At 42.6% G+C, this 22,760-nt stretch overlaps 1 protein-coding gene across 6 annotated transcripts in view; it reads right to left on the bottom strand.

Annotated features, from left to right (window-relative positions):
• The window catches only part of DOCK8 (dedicator of cytokinesis 8), a 259,998-nt gene that overhangs the window by 131,451 nt on the left and 105,787 nt on the right, over window positions 1–22,760 (bottom strand). For all 6 annotated transcript variants that reach the window (XM_077249094.1, XM_077249095.1, XM_077249096.1 and 3 more), the window contains 2 exons: window positions 16,106–16,223; window positions 5,005–5,075 (listed from right to left, as the gene is read on the bottom strand). In XM_077249094.1, the coding sequence (XP_077105209.1) occupies window positions 5,005–5,075; window positions 16,106–16,223 (189 nt within the window). The remainder of the gene's footprint in view (window positions 1–5,004; window positions 5,076–16,105; window positions 16,224–22,760) is intronic.

The raw sequence follows: 22,760 nt of genomic DNA, 5'->3' as shown, positions 1-22,760 counted from the left end.
AACCGGGAGAAAAACAACGACCAGCGCGCCTGTCTAGGATTCAGACGTCTGGCCGACTCAAGATAAATCAAATTTTTGTGATCAGTCAAGACCACCACCTGATGTTTAGCACCCTCAAGCCAATGACGCCACTCCTCGAATGCCCACTTCATCGCCAAAAGCTCCCGATTACCGACGTCATAATTTCGCTCGGCGGGCGAAAATTTTCGAGAAAAGAACGCACAAGGTCTCATCACTGAACAATCTGAACTTTTCTGCGGCAAAACCGCCCCCGCTCCGATCTCGGAAGCATCAACTTCCACCTGAAAAGGAAGTGAAACATCAGGCTGGCACAACACCGGAGCAGAAGAAAAACGGCGCTTAAGCTCCCGAAAGGCCTCCACAGCAGCAGGAGACCAATCTGCAACATCAGCACCCTTTTTAGTCAAATCAGTCAAAGGCCTGACAACGCTAGAAAAACCAGTTATGAATCGACGATAAAAGTTAGCAAAGCCCAAAAATTTCTGAAGGCCCTTAAGAGAAGTCGGTTGCGTCCAGTCACAAATAGCCCGAACCTTCACAGGATCCATCTCAATAGAAGAGGGGGAAAAAATGTACCCCAAAAAAGAAATCTTCTGAACCCCAAAAACACACTTTGAACCTTTTACAAACAGAGAATTGGTCCGCAAAACCTGAAAAACCCTCCTAACTTGTTGAACATGAGATTCCCAGTCATCCGAAAAAATCAAGATATCATCCAAATACACAATCATAAATTTATCCAGATATTCACGGAAAATATTGTGCATAAAAGACTGAAAGACCGAAGGAGCATTTGACAGACCAAAAGGCATCACCAAATACTCAAAATGGCCCTCGGGCGTATTAAATGCGGTTTTCCACTCATCCCCCTGCTTAATTCGCACCAAATTATACGCACCGCGAAGATCAATCTTAGAGAACCACTTCGCCCCCTCAATGCGAGCAAATAAATCTGTCAGCAATGGCAAAGGATACTGATACTTGACTGTGATCTTATTCAAGAGTCTATAATCAATACAAGGTCTCAACGAACCATCGCTTTTAGCTACGAAAAAGAACCCCGCTCCAAGAGGAGACGAAGAAGGACGAATATGTCCTTTTTCCAAGGACTCCCTAATATACTCTCGCATGGCAGCATGTTCAGGTACAGACAGATTGAATAGACGACCCTTAGGAAATTTACTGCCAGGGATCAAATCTATGGCGCAATCGCAATCTCTGTGAGGAGGAAGAGAATTAAGAGTAGATTCCTCAAAAACCTCACGATAATCAGACAAAAACTCAGGAATTTCAGAGGGAATAGATGAAGCAATGGAGACCAAAGATGTGTCCCCATGATTTCCCTGACATCCCCAGCTTAGTACAGACATAGTTTTCCAGTCAAGGACTGGGTTATGAGTTTGCAACCATGGCAATCCCAGCACCAACACATCATGTAGATTATACAGTACAAGGAAGCGAATCACCTCTTGATGGTCTGGAGTCATACGCATAGTCACTTGTGTCCAGTATTGTGGTTTATTACTAGCCAATGGTGTAGAATCAATACCCTTTAAAGGTATAGGAACTTCCAGAGGCTCTAGATCAAACCCACAGCGCCTGGCAAAGGACCAATCCATAAGACTCAAAGCGGCGCCAGAATCCACATACGCATCCGCAACAATAGAAGATAACGAACAAATTAGAGTTACAGACAAAATAAACTTGGACTGCAAAGTGCCAATAGCAGAGGATTTATCAACTTTCTTTGTTCGTTTAGAGCATGCTGATATAACATGAGTAGAATTTCCACAATAGAAGCACAAATGATTTTTGCGCCTATAAATCTGTCGTTCGCTTCTGGACAGAAAACTATCACATTGCATACTCTGTGGTGCCTCTTCAGAAGACACCGCCAACTGGTGCACAGGTTTGCGTTCCCGTAAACGCCGATCAATCTGAATTGCCATTGTCATGGACTCATTCAGACCAGTAGGCGCAGGAAACCCCACCATGACGTCTTTTACAGCATCAGAGAGACCTTCTCTGAAAATTGCCGCCAGAGCGCACTCATTCCACTGAGTAAGCACAGACCATTTTCGAAATTTTTGGCAATATATTTCGGCTTCATCTTGCCCCTGAGAGAGGGCTATTAGGGCTTTCTCAGCCTGAATCTCCAAATTTGGTTCCTCATAAAGCAACCCCAAAGCCAGAAAAAACGCATCCACATTGAGCAACGCAGGATCCCCTGGTGCCAATGAAAATGCCCAATTTTGGGGGTCACCCCGCAGTAAAGAAATAACAATTTTTACTTGCTGGGCAGGATCTCCAGCAGAATGAGATCTCAGCGAAAGAAACAAATTACAATTGTATTTAAAATTTAGAAAACAAGATCGATCTCCAGAAAAAAACTCCGGTATAGGAATTTTAGGTTCAGACCGAGGAGCATGTAACAAAAAATCTTGTATATTCTGAACTTTAGAGGCAAGATTATTCAAATTGGTAGCCAGACTCTGGGAATCCATATTTCAACAGATAAAGTCTGAGCCATTCAGGGGTTAAGAGGAGAGGAAAACAGGAGACTGCAATTAGAGCTGGAGTGCAACTTCAGAGGGAAAAAAAAAAAAAAGGTTTCACACAGTTCCTTTTCTCTCCTGCTTCAGCCTATAGATTAAACATTTGGGCTGGCCATACTGTTATGGTTTCCAATGGCAAGGAAACATCAGAAGCATAGAATAAACGGACAAGCTCTCGGGTGATGGAAACTAGAGCTGACCGCGATGCTAAACCTACACACCACACTAGAAGTAGCCAGGGGGCATTCCTGCGTTGTCTCTAGATGCCGCGCGCCAGCCGGAGAACTAACTACCCCTGGTAGAAGAAAACACAGTCCTGGCTTGCCTCCAGAGAATGTCCCCACAGGAGATAGCAGCCCCCCACATATAATAACGGTGAGAGCAGATGAAAAGACACACGTAGTATGAAAGCAGATTTAGCACAGAGAGGCCCGCTAACTAAATAGCAGAAAGATACAACAGAGGACTTCGCGGTCAGCTGCAAAACCCTTCAAAACACCATCCTGAAATTACCTTAACTCCTGTGACAACTCATGCCACTGGAGTGGTAATTTCAGCCCAACAAGAGCTTCCAGCTGCAGAGATTCACATAAGTGCAAACTGGACAAAACATACAAAAATAGACTTAAGGACTAAAGTGTCCAACTTAGCTGAGCAGAAAACTGGGAGCAGGAACATGCAACAGAATCACTCTGGATACATTGATGGCCAGCATTAGAATGACTGAGGAGCAAGGTTAAATAGGATACTCCCACATCCTGATAGGAACAGGTGAACTGAGAAGGCAAAGCTTGCAGGACACCAGTACCACAAGAGACCACCGGGGGAGCCCACGAACCGAATCACAACAGTCAGCGCCGGCCGTAAAGCAGAGCACAGCGGTGACGTCACCGCTGTGCTCTTCTTTACGGCCGGCACTGACAGTCAGTGCGGGAAGCTGACGGCGGGGGACGTGACAGACATCGGAATGTGAGTATGTAGTGTTTTTTTTTTTTTAACTTTTACAATGGTAACCAGGGTAAATATCGGGTTACTAAGCGCGGCCCTGTGCTTAGTAACCCGATATTTACCCTGGTTACAAGTGAACACATCGCTGGATCGGCGTCACACACGCCGATCCAGCGATGACAGCGGGTGGTCAGCGACCAAAAAAAGGTCCTGATCACTCCCTATGACCAACGATCTCCCAGCAGGGGCCTGATCGTTGGTCGCTGTCACACATAACGAGATCGTTAGCGGGATCGTTGCTACGTCACAAAAAGAGTGACGTTGCAACGATATCGTTAACGAAATCGTTATGTGTGAAGGTACCTTTAGACTTTTGTCTTTGGGGTTATCTGAAGGCAATTGTCTATGCTGTGAAGATAAGAGATGTGCAGCATCTGAAACAATGAATACTGGAAGACTGTGCTAGTATTTCTTCAGCAGTGTTGCTATCAGTGTGTCAAGGGGTCAAAGAGACAGGTCTGAGGTCAAAATGACAGGTGTTAGGGTACCGTTACACTAAACGATTTACCAACGATCACGACCAGCGATACGACCTGGCCGTGATCGTTGGTAAGTCGTTGTGTGGTCGCTGGGGAGCTGTCACACAGACAGCTCTCCAGCGACCAACAATGCCGAAGTCCCCGGGTAACCAGGGTAAACATCGGGTACCTAAGCGCAGGGCCGCGCTTAGTAACCCGATGTTTACCCTGGTTACCATTGTAAATGTAAGAAAAAAAAAACACTACATACTTACATTCCGGTGTCTGCTACGTCCCTCGCCATCAGCTTCCCGCACTGACTGTGTCAGTGCCGGCCGTAAAGCACAGCACAGCGGTGACGTCACCGCTTTCCTCTGCTTTTACTTTACGGCCGGCGCTCACAGTCAGTGCGGGAAGCTGACGGCGAGGGACGTGGCAGACACCGGAATGTAAGTATGTAGTGTTTTGTTTTTTTTTACATTTACAATGGTAACCAGGGTAAACATCGGGTTACTAAGCGTGACCCTGCACTTAGTAACCCGATATTTACCCTGGTTACAAGCGAACACATCGCTGGATCGGTGTCACACACACCGATCCAGCGATGACAGCGGGTGATCCAGAGACAAAAGAAAGTTTCAAACGATCTGCTACGACGTACGATTCTCAGCGGGGTCCCTGATCGCAGTAGCGTGTCAGACACAGCGAGATCGTATGTATATCGCTGGAACGTCACAGATCGTGCCGTCGTAGCGACCAAAGTGCCACTGTGAGACGGTACCCTTAGTGGGGAAAATGAAAGGAGTGAGGGGGCAAATGAGAGGAGTGAGGGGGAAATGAGAGGAGTGAGGGGAAAAATGAGAGAAGTGAGGTGGTATAACTAACCACAGTTAGTTACTATTCCTGGTCAACGCCAGGCTCGTCAGCTAGTACTATATAAGTACAAGATAATTTCCACTTACTTGTTGTGATATGTGACAGCTGTGCACACCTCATCCAGGAATTCTGGACCATTGGACTTCCCAAAAATTACCTATATTGTGAAAAGATAATATAGTGAACTCTACTAATGTACGGTAGTTTTTACAGATACATTTTTCATTATTAAAGAAAAAGATCATCAATAATACATTAGAGCTATTGTACTTAAAAGTACTTAAATGGGATTCCTATATCAGTAGGAATGTATTTCTATATGCGGCAGCCACATGGTGTGACGTTCCAGCTTATTTCCTTAAAGGGAACCTGTCACCCCCCCCCCAGTCGTTTCAAACTAAAAGAGCCACCTTGTGCAGCAGTAATGCTGCATTCTGACAAGGTGGCTTTTTTAGTTCTGGGTGCTGTAACTAGAGAAATAATCCGTTTTATAATTGGTCCTAAATACCTTTCTTCAGTCAAGGAGGCCGGCGTTTCCCCCCTGCTGCAGACGCCACACAAACGTCAATCAAACCTTCTTGGCGCCGCCTCCTCAGCGCTGTTCTGAAAATAGCCGGCGCCTGCGCTCTTTTCCCCTGCCTGGTGCAGGCGCAGTGAGCACTGCCCATCCCCTGTCCTCATATGCAGTCCAGCTGACTGCGCCTGCGCGGCCGCCCTGCTTGTGAATCCCAGCCCCGCAATGTGAGTAAATCATAAGTCACTGTGGGGCTGGGATTCACAGGCAGGGCGGCCACGCAGGCGCAATCAGCTGGACTGCATATGAGGACAGGGGATGGGCAGTGCTCACTGCGCCTGCACCAGGCAGGGGAAAAGAGCGCAGGCGCCGGCTATTTTCAAAACAGCGCTGAGGAGGTTTGAGTGATGTCTGAAGCAGGGGGAAACGCCTGCCTCCTTGACTGAAGACAAGGTATTTCTGACAAATTATAAAACGGATTATTTCTCTAGTTACAGCACCCAGAACTAAAAGAGCCACCTTGTCAGAATGCAGCATTACTGCTGCACAAGGTGGCTCTTTCAGTTTGAAGCGACTGGGGGGGGGGGGGGGTGACAGGTTCCCTTTAACTTCCAAGGAAGTTACCGAAACAGCACAGTGTAATATTTATAGGGGGTCCCCATCCCTTTTAACATACCCAGTTAAGGTATAGAGACATCATAAAGGGGTCTATAAACCATAACAAGAGAGTGGAAAATGAACAGGGACTTTAGAGTACTCAAGTCATCCACGGACTGTATTTCATAATAGTACATTAATGCCAGTTTCATAAGATCTGACTTTTTCGGTCCGAGAGCGGACCGCAGGGTCTTGACCGGCTGAGGGTCTGCTGACTTGAGCCCAACAGCCTCATAAGCATAAATTATACTGTTGAGTTTGGGTCAGGAGATCCATAATGGGTCCATACATCAAGGTTTGTATGCAGCCCATACATCGTGTTCTGGAACAGACCGTACCAGGGACTGCAGGGAAAATGTCTAGCAGTCAGCAATGTCATCTAATGGCCAGGAATGTGATGGTCAGAGATGTTAAATAAAAAGAGGTTGTTTTTGTCAGACAACCCCCTTTAAAAATGTGTGATTGTCCCATTATCTGGTTTATTGTTTCCATAAGGTTTTCAAGTGACATGCATTAGGGAGTAATTAGCCATAGGTCCCTATTCTCTTATCAGAAGGGAACCATTGGTTCTTGCTTCCATGTAGACCCATCAGGAAGGCTAAACATGGATATTTCTTCTGACAGTCCCTAGTTCAACAAGATTAAGAAGGTGAGAAAGCAAAAAAAAAAAAAAGTATAAGACTTGAAGTGCATTTACATTGGCTGATTATTTAGAATGAGTATTCCTAGTAATGCTTGTTTCCTGATACTTACGGTAGATTGTCTAATTAAGCTGCCAATCACCCGATGAGCAAGCAAAATGATCATTCATTGGGTGACATTTATTTTAAGCTTGCTCACAGAGTGATTATATTAGCGATACTTCTGTTTGCATGAAAGCAATTGGCCTATTTAAACATGCTATTAATAACAATAATAATAATAATCTTTATTTTTATTTAGCAATAACATATTTCTCAGTGCTTTACAGTTTTCACACAGTATCATCTCTGTCCCCGATGGGGCTCACAATCTAAATTCCCTATCAGTATGTCTTTGGATATTCCAAACAATTTATATGGTGGCAGTGACCTTATATTAGTCCTAATGTCCAGGCAAATAAGTAACTCAGTAACAGTAGAAGAAGCCAAAAGGACCAAATTCTCCGCCATCATTTAAAGGTAATGTGCCAGCATACTTCCTTCATGTGTCCTATCTAAATTTGATCCTTTTGGCTTCTTCTACTGTTTACACTCTTGTGCCATGTAATCACTAACTTACTCATGCATCACTTCTGATGAGTTACTTATTTGCCTGGACATTAGAACTAATATAAGGTCACTGCCACCATATATATTCTTTGGAAGTGTAATAATCTTATCTGAAACTCTATATTTTTTTGTCCGATCATATTTATTTCAGGAAGTTTAATTTGAACTCCCTTTATACAATTACCACGTCCATTCATTACTGTTCTTATGGAGTTGGGCATCTTTACTCATTTTACTAGTGGTATATTACCATAGATGAGTGGCTCATGTTGCATATGTTGTTCCTAATTTTAAGTAACTTTTTAGTTGTTTTTAACTTACGCTATTTGTTTTCAATAAGAATTTTGTTTTTTTATGGCATTTAGCTTCCCGCTTCTCTTTTGATTTATATTTATATTTGGAAGTTGCCACTAGACATTGTTATATTTGGATGTTTTCCAGTTAGTAAAGAGCACGCACTTTGACAAGTGACACATCCCTGAATTCTATGTTTCTGCCTCTATCTCCTGCTGATTTCAGATGAAATAGCAACAACCTGCTGACAGGTTCCCTTTAACTTATCCCACTGTCATGACTTTGGTCCTGTGTACTGTCTTTAGATGATATTTATATTAGATACGAAATGATTTGCTGCATTTATGTGCTTACTTATTGTTACCTTACAAGCATTTGGCATCTTATATATCCCATCTGTACTTCTTGCTACACATACACATCATTTTACATTATTTTGCTTATCAGGTGGCCATCATTCCTGGGACTGGCTTTTTTCTTAAATGTACGGTACCGGTATGTATTTAGTGTAAATGCACTCTTAGAGTCATTAGAAAATCACTATGTCACAAACTGGTTACTTTGTGGTAGATAGCAGCCAGTTGCAGTGATTGGAAGAAATGGAAAATTAAGAGATTTAATCATCATATTACTAGGGTTTCCGCAAACTAATGCTAGCCCCCCGTACAGCACAAGTCAGCCCTTGTCTTAGTGCCTTAGGCAACAAAAAAGTAATAAACTGCAAAAACCTGTTTTCATAATGAATAAGTATATGTAGAGATTGTCGTGGTGTATTATTATGACTGAGCCCATCAGAAGGGTTACTATATTATTATCAAAAAATGCAGAAAAACTAGTGGATGCGGAGTAGTAAATTGTATTTCTATTGAATATCGAAAAGGATTGACTCCAGGATTATATGTGCAAAATCAAATGGATGGGCATTTTGGCAGCCATTATGGTAATTTATAAGGGTTCCTCTAATGGTGTGGCTAGAATATCTTTAAGACAGCATAGATGAAAAACATCAGAAGAAAAGTTATTTGATCGGGGGTTATGACACCCCAGAACATCTCATAACTATAGCACTGTGACAAAGGAAATGCATGGGTAACATTTATTAAAGTACTGCAATGCGAAAGTGAAGGTTAACAGCACCATGGAATTAATGGTGCTATATAAATAAATAATAATAATATTTTACCACCAGTGAGTTTCTGGCACGCTACACACCTTTTATCATGGTGCATAAAAAACAATATGACAGATGGAAATTTAAAATACACAATAGTTACGACTGACTCTGAAACAGACATTCTCAAACCATGATTGGTGACCATCAGAAAATGTCACAGCCAAATTGCTTAATCGAAAAAGATTCATGGATTAAAAAAAAAAGGTAATAATAAAATTAAAAACAGATATCAATTATTCATCGGATGAGGCAGTGTCTATTCAGGTTGAACATCAAAAACAAAAATAACAGATACATCAAATAAATAAAAATAAACACTATTTTGATGGTAACTACTGCAGTAATGCCCATATTGCTCTCTTTTCCGAGAACACACAAAGGTGTGCGGCCGATCATTTCTGGTGTGGTATCTATAAGTGAAAGGCTGGGAGAATGGTTGGATGGTGTACACCAGCCTCTCGGCCTGAGAATTCCTGTTTATTTAGAGATGTTCCTCAAAATTTTGAAATCATCACAAACTCAGTGGGGCATTATTTGGTTCATTTGTGACATTGCTTAATTGTACACTTGCATCCATGATTAGAATGCACTATTAGGTCTGGATCATAATTTAATCAAATGGTTAGCACTGCAGCCTTGCAGCGCTGGGGTCCTGGGTTCAAATCCTACCAAGGACAACATTTGCAAGGAGTTTGTATGTGCTCTCTGTGTTTGCGTGGGTTTCCTCCGGGTTCTCCGGAGGAAAGCCACAGTGATGATAATGTCTGCAAAACGCTGCGGAATATGTTGGCGCTATAAGTAAAATAAATAATCAAATATGTAGACCGAGATAATTTTTATCAAAGATGTTATATTTTTCTTGATGACCCATAACTATTTCTTGTATAATTGGTATATATTTTAAATTTCCATCTGTCATATTGTTTGCAATACAACATGAGTATGGATCTGTAGCACGCCAGAAACGCGTTAGTGCGACAGGAGTTCTATACTTTGCTGAACGGCTTTTAATGACATGGGAATGAGGTATTGAAGATTTTATAACACATCCCCATGAGATGGATCTATTCCCTTAGGAATAACCTCTTTAACCCCTTACCGACCCATGACGCCTATGCGGCGTCATGGAATGATCGCATCCCTGCAGATCGGGTGAAAGGGTTAATTCCTATTTTACCCGATCTGCAGGGAGAGGGGGAGTTGTACTTCAGCCTAGGGGGGGGTGGCTTTGCCCCCACGTGGCTACGATCGCTCTGATTGGCTGTTGAAAGTGCAACAGCCAATCAGAGCAATTTGCAATATTTCACCTATGAAAATGGTGAAATATTGCAATCCAGCCATGGCCGATGCTGCAATAGCATCTGCCATGGCTGGAAATCATGTACTGGCCCCCCCCCACCGCCCCCGATCTCCTCCCCAGTCCTCCGTTCTGTCAGGTACCCCCCTACGTCCCCCTGTTCGCTCCCCCGTGCTCCTGTCCGCTCCCCCGTGCTCCTGTCCGCTCCCCCCGTCCTCCGATCCCCCCCCCCCTGTGCTCCGATCCACCCCCCCACCACCCCCTCATACTTACCGATCCTCCCGAAGTCGGTCCGTCTTCTCCCTGGGCGCCGCCATCTTCCAAGATGGCGGGCGCATGCTCAGTACGCCCGCCGAATCTGCAGGCTGGCAGATTCGTTACAGGTACATTTTGATCGCTGTGGTAGGTTCTACCACAGCGATCAAAATAAAAAAATAATAAATAAACCCCCCCCCCTTTATCACCCCCATAGGTAGGGACAATAATAAAATAAAGAAAATATTTTTTTTTTCTTTTTCCATTAGGGTTAGGGTTAGAACTAGGGGTAGGGTTAGGGTTACGGGTAGGGTTAGGGGTAGGGTTATGGCATGTGCACACAGAGCGGATCGGCCGCGGATCGGCCGCGGATCGGCCGCGGATCCGCAGCGGATTGGCCGCGGATCTGCAGCGGATTGGCAGCGGATTGGCCGCGGATCGGCAGCGGATCTGCAGCGGATCTGCAGCGGATTGGCCGCGGATCTGCAGCGGATTGGCCGCGGATCTGCAGCGGATTGGCCGCGGATCTGCAGCGGATTGGCCGCGGATCCGCAGCGGATTGGCCGCGGATCCGCAGCGGATTGGCCGCTGCGAATTCGAAGCAGTTTTCCATCAGGTTTACAGTACCATGTACACCTAAGGAAAACCAAATCTGCTGTGCCCATGGTGCGGAAAATTCTGTGCAGAAACGCTGCATTGTATTTTCCGCAGCATGTCAATTCTTTGTGCGGATTCCGCAGCGTTTTACACCTGTTCCTCAATAGGAATCCGCAGGTGAAATCCGCACAAAAAAACACTGGAAATCTGCTGTAAATCCGCAGGCAAAACGCAGTGTCTTTTACCTGTAGATTTTTCAAAAATCGTGCGGAAAAATCTCACACGAATCCGCAACGTGGGCACATACCCTTAGGGTTAGGGTTGGAATTAGGGCTAGGGTTGGAAATAGGGTTAAGAATAGGCTTGTGGTTAGGGTTACGGATAGGGTTAGGGGTGTGTTGGGGTTACAGTTGTGGTTAGGGTTGGGATTAGGGTTACGGTTGGGATTAGGGTTAGGATTAGGGTTGGAATTAGGGTTACGGTTGTGTTGCGGTTAGGGGTGTGGTTAGGGGTGTGTTGGGGTTAGGGTTGTGATTAGGGTTATGGCTACAGTTGGGATTAGGATTAGGGGTGTGTTGGGGTTAGTGTTGAAGTTAGAATTGAGGGGTTTCCACTGTTTAGGCACATCAGGGGTCTCCAAACGCAACATGGCGCCACCATTGATTCCAGCCAATCTTGCGTTCAAAAAGTCAAATGGTGCTCCCGCCCTTCCAAGCCCCGACGTGCGCCCAAACAGTGGTTTACCCCCACATTTGGGGTTACCCTTGCAAAAATAAAAAATTACTTGCTAAAACATAATTTTTGAGGAAAGAACAATTATTTTTTATTTTCACGGCTCTGCGTTATAAACTTCTGTGAAGCACTTGGGGGGTTGAAAGTGCTCACCACACATCTAGATAAGTTCCTTCGGGGGTCTAGTTTCCAAAATGGGGTCACTTGTGGGGTGTTTCTACTGTTTAGGCACATCAGGGGCTCTGCAAATGCAATGTGACGCCCGCAGACCATTCCATCAAAGTCTGCATTTCAAATGTCACTACTTCCCTTCCGAGCCCTGACGTGTGCCCAAACAGTGGTTTACCCCCACATATGGGGTATCAGCGTACTCACAACAAACTGGGCAACAAATATTGGGGTCCAAATTCTCCTGTTACCCTTGTGAAAATAAAAAATTGCTTGCTAATCATCTTTTTTGAGGAAAGAAAAATGATTTTTTATTTTCACGGCTCTGCGTTGTAAACTTCTGTGAAGCACTTGGGGGTTGAACGTGCTCACCACACATCTAGATAAGTTCCTTGGGGGTCTAGTTTCCAAAATGGGGTCACTTGTGGGGGGTTTCTACTGTTTAGGCATATCAGGGGCTCTGCAAACGTAACATGATGCCCGCAGACCATTCCATCAAAGTCTGCATTCCAAAATGTCACTACTTCCCTTCCGAGCCCCGGCATGTACCCAAACAGTGGTTTACCCCCACATATGGGGTATCAGCGTACTCAGGAGAAACTGGACAACAACTTTTGGTGTCCAATTTCTCCTGTTACTCTTGCATAAATAAAAAATTCTGGGCTAAAAAAATATTTTTGAGGAAAGGAAACACATTTATTATTTTCACGGCTCTGCGTTATAAACTTCTGTGAAGCACTTGGGGGTTCAAAGTGCTCACCACACATCTAGATAAGTTCCCTTGGGGGTCTAGTTTCCAAAATGGAGTCACTTGTGGGGAGTTCCTACTGTTTAGGCACATCAGGGGCTCTGCAAACGCAACCTGATGCCCGCAGAGCATTCCATCAAAGTCTGCATTTCAAAACGTCACTACTTCCCTTCCGAACCCCGACGTGTGCCAAAACAGTGGTTTACCCCCACATATGGGGTATCAGCGTACTCAGGAGAAACTGGACAACAACTTTTGGGGTCCAATTTCTCCTATTACCCTTGGGAAAATATAAAATTGTGGGCTAAAAAATCATTTTTGAGAAAAGAAAAATTATTTTTTATTTTCATGGCTCTGCGTTATAAACTTCTGTGAAGCACTTGGGGGTTCAAAGTGCTCACCACACATCTAGATTAGTTCCTTGGGAGGTCTAGTTTCCAAAATGGGGTCACTTGTGCGGGAGCTCTAATGTTTAGGCACACAGGGGCTCTCCAAACGCGACATGGTGTCCGCTAATGATTGGAGCTAATTTTCCATTCAAAAAGCCAAATGGCGTGCCTTCCCTTCCGAGCCCTGCCGTGCGCCCAAACAGTGGTTTACCCCCACATATGGGGTATCATCGTACTCAGGACAAACTGGACAACAACATTTGGGGTCCAATTTCTCCTATTACCCTTGGGAAAATAAAAAATTCTGGGCTAAAAATCATTTTTGAGGAAAGAAAAATTATTTTTTTATTTTCACGGCTCTGCGTTATAAACTTCTGTGAAGCACCTGGGGGTTATAAGTGCTCACTATGCATCTAGATAAGTTCCTTGGGGGGTCTAGTTTCCAAAATGGGGTCACTTGTAGGGGAGCTCCAATGTTTAGGCACACAGCGGCTCTCCAAACGCGACATGGTGTCCGCTAACGATTGGAGCTAATTTTCCATTCAAAAAGTCAAATGGCACGCCTCCCCTTCCGAGCCTTGCCGTGCACCCAAACAGTGGTTTACCCCCACATATGAGGTATCGGCATACTCAGGAGAAATTGCCCAACAAATTTTAGGATCCATTTTATCCTGTTGCCCATGTGAAAATGAAAGAATTGAGGTTAAAAGAAATTTTGTGTGAAAAAAAAGTACTTTTTCATTTTTGCGGATCAATTTGTGAAGCACCTGGGGGTTTAAAGTGCTCACTATGCTTCTAGATAAGTTCCTTGGGGGGTCTAGTTTCCAAAATGGTGTCACTTGTGGGGGAGCTCCAATGTTTAGGCACACGGGGGCTCTCCAAACGCGTCATGGTGTCCGCTAAAGATTGGAGCCAATTTTTCATTGAAAAAGTCAAATGGCGCTCCTTCCCTTCCGAGCCCTGCCGTGCGCCCAAACAGTGGTTTACCCCCACATATGAGGTATCAGCGTACTCAGGACAAATTGGACAACAACGTCCGTGGTCCAGTTTCTCCTTTTACCCTTGGGAAAATAAAAAAAATTTCGCTAAAATATCATTTTTGTGACTAAAAATTTAAATGTTCATTTTTTACTTCCATGTTGCTTCTGCTGCTGTGAAACACCTGAAGGGTTAATAAACTTCTTGAATGTGGTTTTGAGCACCTTGAGGGGTGCAGTTTTTAGAATGGTGTCACTTTTGGGTATTTTCAGCCATATAGAACCCTCAAACTGACTTCAAATGTGAGGTGGTCCCTAAAAAAAATGGTTTTGTAAATTTTGTTGTAAAAATGAGAAATCACTGGTCAAATTTTAACCCTTATAACTTCCTAGCAAAAAAAAAATTTGTTTCCAAAATTGTGCTGATGTAAAGTAGACATGTGGGAAATGTTATTTATTAACTATTTTGTGTCACATAACTCTCTGGTTTAACAGAATAAAAATTCAAAATGTGAAAATTGCGAAATTTTCAAAATTTTTGCCAAATTTCCATTTTTTTCACAAATAAACTCAGAAATTATCGACCTAAATTTACCACTAACATGAAGCCCAATATGTCACGAAAAAACAATCTCAGAATCGCTAGGATCCGTTGAAGCGTTCCTGAGTTATTACCTCATAAAGGGACACTGGTCAGAATTGCAAAAAACGGCAAGGTCATGAAGGGGTTAAAGTAGTAACCTTTATATTTGCTATGGGCATCTGCTCAGCTTTCATACATTTCCCTACTGCATATATTAACCCCTTAGTGACAGAGCCAATTTGGTGCTTAGTGACCAAGCCAATTTTTATAATTCTGACCACTGTCACTTTATGTGGTTATAACTCTGGAACGCTTTAACGGATCCCACTGATTCTGAGACAGTTTTTTCATGACATATTGTACTTCATGTTAGTGGTAAAATGTCTTCGATATGACTTGCGTTTTATTTATGAAAAAACAGAAACATGGCGAAAAATTTTGTAAATTTAGCAATTTTCAAATTTTTAATTTTTATGCCCTTAAATCAGAGAGTGGTATCACATAAAATACTTAATAAATAACATTTCTCACAAGTCTACTTTACATCAGCACAATTTTGGAAACACAATTTCTTTTTGTTAGGAAGTTATAAGGGTTAAAAGTTGACCAGCGATTTCTAATTTTTCCAACAAAATTTACAAAACCATTTTTTTAGGGACCATCTCACAGTTGAAATGAATTTGGGGGATCAATATAACATAAAATACCCAAAAGTGACACCATTCTAAAAACTGCATCCCTCAAGGTGCGCAAAACCAGATTCAAGAAGTTTATTAACCCTTCAGGTGCGTCACGAGAACTAGAGCAATGTGGAAGGAAAAAATGAACATTTTACTTTTTTTCACAAAAAATTTACTTTGGAACCCATTTTTTTTATTTTCACAAGAGTATCAGGAGAAAATGTACCACAAAAGTTGTTGTGCAATTTCTCTTGAGTACGCAAATCCCACCTATGTGGGGACAAGCCATTGTTTGGGTGCATGGACGGGCTCAGAAGGGAGGGAGCAACGTTTGACTTTTGGAACCCAAAATTGGCTGGAATCAATGGTGGCGCCATGTCACATTTGGAGACCCCCTGATGAACCTAAACAGTGGAAATCCCCCTCTTCTAACTCCAGCCCTAACCCTAATCCCAACCCTAACCATAACCACAACCCTAACCCCAACATACCCCTAACTCCAATCCCAAGCCTAACCTTAACCACAAACCTAATCCTAACACACCCCTAGCCCTAACCCCAGCCATAAACCTAACTCTAGCCCTAACCCTAGCCCTAACTTTAGCACAACTCACTTTAGCCCAACCCTAACTCTAACTTTATCCCAACTCACGTTAGTCCAACTCTAACTCTAACCCTAATGGTAAAAAGGAAATAAATACATTTTTTTAAATTATTTTTAGCTAAGGAGGTGATAAAGGGGGGTTTGATTTACTATTTTTTTTATTTTGATCAGTGTGATAGGGTTAACCCGTTAAGGGGTTAAAGGCCTATGTGTGTGAGTAGAGAGGAGAAAGTGAACTGTATTCCTTTAGTATATGAAGAATATTTACCGGCAAAGCATTCTTGGCATCTTCTCCACACATGAACTGTATTTTGATTGTGATATTTCTTGCAGATGAAAGTCGATTTGCAAAATTCAACCTCTGTGGATACACATACAGAATGTTTCTGCAATACAAAATCAAATAAAAAGTGAGGGAATGTTAGTGTAAGTAGGGGGATCAGGAGAAGTGACTACAATTACAATCTTAAAAAGATTTTTGCTAACAAGGTTTTTGCTAACGTATCCAAGAGTTGCATGGTGTACGGTCAGAGACCCTGATTCCAGCAGTGTATTTCTTACTAGGCTGCTTACTGAAGCTTTGATAAAATCTCTATTTTCTTTTCGGCAGATCTAACAGTTCTCTAATTGCTGAGCTCTGTAAAACCCCGTCCACCCCACTAATTGGGCAGCTTTCTGCCTAGGGACAGTGTACACAGAACGAAGCCAATCAGTGATGGGGACAGTGTTATATGAAGCTCATGAATATGGAGTTAGAGTTATTTTATCAAAACTACAGCAAGCAGCTCAGTAAGTGACACATTGCTGGAATCAGGGTGTCAGGGTTCCATTGTTCTTTTGCGAATGGAACACTAGTTGACTTGTGCTACAAATCACATAGGAACATGGTCTGATCATACCACAGCTCCTGGGCAGGGGAGGACACAAAAGAAAGTATACAGACATTACAGCCCGGGATCATAGCTTATTATTTCTGTGAGGTAAACCATTGCTTAAACACCGGCAGGGAAATATTTTACCTCACAGAAAGAATCAGCTGTGATCCCAGGCTGTCGTATCTGTATCCTCTCTTTTGCTTCCTCCCTTGCCCAGGAGCTGAGGTATGATCAGACCATGTTACTGCACGGTCAGACACAGCCATTACACAGTACACAGCAGGGGCACCTTTATAAGATTATCTCAGCACAGGAACATTTTTTAAAAAACGAATTCAATTGTGGAACTTGTTATTATTATTCCAAGATCTATTGATTAAATTCAACTTTTATTTGTGGAAAAACCTTTTAAGCTTGAATTTTCAGTCTTTACAAGGAGTTAGATATTAATCCCCACTCGATGATATTACACAAACAGCAGTTATTAATAGTCAGGGAGGTAACAACATACTGCCATTCATGGTCACATAGAGGAATATGAGAAATTATTTTGTTTACATTCTGAGATATTGATGAGGAGTTAAAATGACTTTTTTTTACCTAAGTATTTTATTTATAGAAGTTTTTTCACTGGATGTTAGTATTGTCCAATTTAAGAAGTGGGAACATGGAAAACAAGCCTTAACACAAACAATCAAGGCAATCAAATGAATCAGTGAAATAATTCTGAAGGTAACAAATTTGCACAAACCTACGAAGCCATGGATAATTGTTAAAGGGGTATTCCCATCTCCAACATCCTATCCCAATATGTAGTAGGTATAATAATAATAATAATAATAATAATAATAATAATAATAGCAAGTACCTCCAAATAGAAAAGTAGTATTGTTCTTCTGATTCGCTATGTCTCTTTCCTCATCTGCAGGCATTGCAGGAGCTTAGGTATCCATGGTTACGACCACTGATATAGTGACAGTTAGCTAGTTGCTAGTGGTCGTAACCATGGATACCTAAGGTTCTGCAATGTCTGAACATGAGGAATGAGTCATAGCAAATCAGAAAAACTAGCAAGGTTAGCAAGAAAGCCAACGGCTACAAAAGAACATTCTTCTGGGGTTGGAAAAGGAAAAAAGGAATGGAAAACCAAAATTGGGGGCTTAAGAAAAACACGGACATGAGAAAATTATGACAGCATCATACAGTCTTTGGCAAAAGTTTTGAGACTAACACAAAATTTAGTTCTTACACAGCTTCAGTGTTTTTAGATCTTTTAGTCAGATGTTTCTTTACTTAAAGAGAACATGACAGCAGCATTTTACTAAGTAAACTACATACAGAGGCATATTGGCGCTGTCATACTGATCAAAATGATACCTCAGGTGAAGCAATTCATTTTGCAGATTTTCTTTAATCCCTTAACGTCCAATGATGGGCATAGTCCGTCATTGGACGCCTCCCCCTGTTTAGTGATGAGCTGATCTGATCAGCTGACATATGCCCCTAAAAGCCATGGGTAGAACTGCGATCTACTCGCGACTGTTAACATGTTAAATGCCGCTGTCAAACTCTGACAAAGGCAGTTAACATGCACGTGTAGGAAGCGCATCATTACCTCCTCCCATCGGCGCCCGTGTCACATGACTGCGGGTCGCCAATGGGTCGGCATGACAACCAGAAGTCTCCTGGAGACCTCTATGGCTGTCATTGCTGGATTGCTATGAGCGTCGCCCAGTGGTCGGTGGTCATAGCAAGTAATTCTGCTACATACAGGTGATCTGATCATTGCATGTATGTAGCAGAGTCGAACAAGTTATGGCAGCTTCTAGTCTCCCATGGAGACTATTGAAGCATGCCAAATATTTTTAAAAATATAAAAAAAAATTAAAAAGTTTAAATCACAACTCTTTCGCCCCATTCAAAATAAAACAATGAAAAAAAAAAATAAACATACACGTTTGGTATCGCTGAGTTCAGAATCACCTGATCCATCAATAAAAAAAAGGATTAACCTGATCGTTAAACAGCGTAGCGAGAAAAAAGTAAAAACACCAGAATTACGTTTCTTTGGTCACCGCGACATTGCATAAAAATTCAATCAAAAGATTGCATCTGCATCAAAATGGTATCATTAAAAATGTCAGCTCGGCACGCAAAAAATAAGCCCTCACCCAACCCAAGATCAAGAAAAATGGAGACGCTATGGGTATCAGAAAATGGAGCAATTTTTTTTTTTAAAGAAAGTTTGGATTTTTTTTTTCACCACTTAGATAAAGAAAGAAACTTGACATGTTTGGAGTCTATGAACTCGTAATGACCTGAAGAATCATAGTAGCAGGTCACTTTTAGCATTTATTGAACCTAGTAAAAAAGCAGAACAAAAAACAACCAGTGTGGGATTGCACTTTTTTTGCAATTTCACAGCACTTGGAAATTTTTTCCCGTTTTCGAGTACACAACATGGTAAAGCCAATGGTGTCGTTCAAAAGTACAACTTATCCCACAAAAAACAAGCCCTCACATGGCCATTTTGTCCAAAAAATAAAAAAGTTATGGCTGTGGGAAGACGGGGAGCAAAAAATGGAAACGCAAAAACTGAAACACCCCTGGTACTTAAGGGGTTAATCTCTGTTTGAAGTTTCTTTATATTCATATTTTCATGCATCGGGGCGGACCTATGAGTGAGACTGTCTTCAGCTTTGTTCCTTCCCATTGGGTGTGTTTGGGTGGCCATTTTACTGAAGCCCACCATTAGATCAATCTACCCAAGAGTCGCCCACATCGCCCACGGCTAGGACTAATGATGAGCTTCAGTAAAAAGGCGCTGGTTGTACTGCACAATCTGCACAGTCACAAGTTTTCGGAAGACTTCCAAGAGCACAATCTGCGAAAGAGCCGCCATTGGCTTAGACGCCGCCGGTATGAAGTTCTAATTAAAGAAGACACACCCAGACACAGCGGAAGACCCTACCCACAGTATTGCCTACAGGAACAGCCCAATGCAAGAAGATATGAATACAAGGAAGTTTCAAACACATATTAAAGACAATCTTTACAGTATTGACCCTTATTTTTGAAGATTTTTGCAATTCGCCCTGGCATGTTGAATATCAGCTTCGGGCTCATACCCATTTTTACCTAATTAGTGTTTGGAGGTTATCGCTATTTCTGTTTTCTTGTGTGTCCACCTGCTTTATGAGGATTGATCACAAGATCTCTATGGGAATGAGATCTGGGGAGTTTTCTGGTCATGAACCCAAAATGTTAATGTTTTATTAACTGAGCCATTAAATAATCACTTTTGCCATGTAAAATGGTTCTCCATCATGTTGGAAACAGAACTGTTCACCACCAAATTGCTCTTTGATTGTTGGGAGATGTTGCCGTTGGATGATGTTTGATATCATTCTTTATTCATGGCAATGTTCTATGGCAAAATTGTGAGTGAGCCACTATCTTGGATGAAAAGCAATCATATACATGAATGGTTGCAGGATGCTTTATGGTTGGCATGGTACAGGACTCATGGTTGCACTCATCTTTTCTTCTCCAGACAATCATTCTTGCAGATGTCCTAAACAGTCTGAAGGGGGCTTCATCAGAGAAAATTATTTACGTCACTCCTCACCAGTGCAATCACTGTACTTTCTGCAGAATGTCAGAATTCTTTGATGTGTTTCTTGGAGAGAAGTGGCTTATTTAATGCCCTTATTGGTTAGGCTACTTTCACACTTCCGTCGATACGGGCCCGTCGCAATGCGTCGGGCCGACGGATGCTGTGAAATAACTGCAAGACGTGGGCAGTGGATGCAGTTTTACAACGCATCCGCTGCCCATTCTGCAGTCCAGGGAGGGGGCGGAGTTTCGGCCGCGCATGCGTGGTCGAAAATGGCGGACGCGATGCACAAAAAAAGTTACATGGAACTTTTTTGTGCCGATGGTCCGCCAAAACACGATGCATCCGTCGCACGACGGATGCGACGTGTGGCAATCCGTCGCTAATGCAAGTCTATGGAGAAAAAAACGCATCCTGTGGGAAACTTTGCAGGATGCGTTTTTTCTCCAAAACGACGCATTGCGACTTCCGCCAGAAGACGCAAGTGTGAAAGTAGCCTTAGCCTCCAAAAGCATTCTCACTGTGTATGCAGCTACACTGACACCTGCCTGCTACCATTCCTGAGCAAGCTGTGCACTGGTGTTGAACTGATCCAGTAGCTGAAGGCGCTTTACGATACAGTCCTAGCACTTGCTGGATTTTCTTGGGGACCTTGAAGCCTTCTTCACAACCTCTCTCTTTGAAGTTCTTGAAGATTTGAAAAATGGTTGATTATTTTCAATTCATGTGATCACTCTTCAAAGCAATCTAGAGTTAATGCCAACTGCTGCTATAAAAATTTAAGCAATATACTTAGTGAAAAACAAAAATTGTCAGTCTCAAAATTTTCGTCCACGACTCTAAGGCTATGTGCACACGTTGCGTATTCGTGTGCGGATTTTTCCGCACCATTTTTTAAAAATCCACAGGTAAAACGCACTACGCTTTACCTGCAGATTAACCGCGGGTTTCGTGCGTTTTCTGTGCGGATTTCACCTGCGATTTTACACTTGCGGATTCCTATTGTGGAGCAGGTGTAAAATGCACAAAAAATTGACATGCTGCGGAAAATACAACGCAGTGTTTCAGCGCGGTACTTTCCGCACCATGGGCACAGCGGATTTGTTTTTCCATAGGTTTACATGGTACTGTACAACGCATGGAAAACTGATGCGAATCTGCAGCGGCCAATCCGCTGCGGATCTACAGGCAAATCCGCAACGTGTGCACATACCCTAAGTGTGAATTTGTCTGATTCCTGAGATCCAATGGCGCCTGGTGTTTCAGAACTTATCATCAGTTCCCTACAGTAAAACAGTGAGATCCTCCATCCTCATGATCTTCTGGATTTTGTTACGCCAGATTGAAACCGAAGAAGGGTAGTTTTGGTCCCTCTGGCATCTACAATATGCAGGGAGACCGCAGGCATTAAAGCACAAGGAGTTAAAATTACCTTAAAGTGCCTTAACCAGGTTCAGTAGTCAATTTGGTAGCTTACTCATTCACATTGCAATGTGTGCTACGTTAATGATTTCTTACGATTTCTGTTTTCCTTTTTTCCATAGCTACTTTGCTTCAAGCAAATATTCAATGTCCATTCATGCGATTTCAAATTTATTGATGGCGGTATGGGGCGTACATGATCCAGAGGTAGTGCCTTTCAGCAGTAATGAGGCCACTGATTAGGGGCCCCCAATCAATCAATCAGCCCTACTAGACATGCAAATGTAGAGGAAGATGCCCCAGTGGTCATTTCAACCTTCTCTCCTACAGCAAAGTAGAAGCGGATGATCCAATCTATTTGGAACTCTCTACCCCAACATATCAGACTCTTGCCTACCCTGGAAACCTTCAAAAGGAACCTGAAGACCTACCTCTTCCGAAAAGCCTACAACCTGCAGTAACCCTAGTTCCACCATACTGCTGCATGACCAGCTCTATCCTCGCCTACTGTATCCTCACCCATCCCTTGTAGATTGTGAGCCCTCGCGAGCAGGGTCCTCTCTAATTCTCTACCAGTCATAACTTGTATTGTTTAAGATTATTGTACTTGTTTTTATTATGTATACCCCTCCTCACATGTAAAGCGAAATGGAATAAATGGCGCTATAATAATAAAAAATAATAATAATAATCTGTCCTCTATCATGGGATAGAAGAAGAATAAATGGCTTCAAACAGTTTGGCCCCATTATAATCTTTGCTATAAGGTTCAACTTCTTCATGTGTATCCCTGACTATTAGATAAAAGTTGGGTGTTAAGTAATGAAGTAAAAATAGATACATAGAAGAAATACTATACAGTAAAACGTAAGATGGAATTACTTCTTGTAATGAAAGGATATTGTATTACAGTATAACCCATGCACATCTGGTGATGTAATATCAGCATGCTTTGTTTTCATAGCTTCATCCCATCCAGGAAGCACAGCTTTTGGCTGCATAGCATTTTT

This window comes from Ranitomeya variabilis, chromosome 1, assembly GCF_051348905.1.
Source record: "Ranitomeya variabilis isolate aRanVar5 chromosome 1, aRanVar5.hap1, whole genome shotgun sequence".
NCBI classification, from domain to species: Eukaryota; Metazoa; Chordata; class Amphibia; order Anura; family Dendrobatidae; genus Ranitomeya; species Ranitomeya variabilis.
Note: the sequence above shows the minus strand (reverse complement) of the source record. Positions and strands in the feature narration are given on the sequence as shown.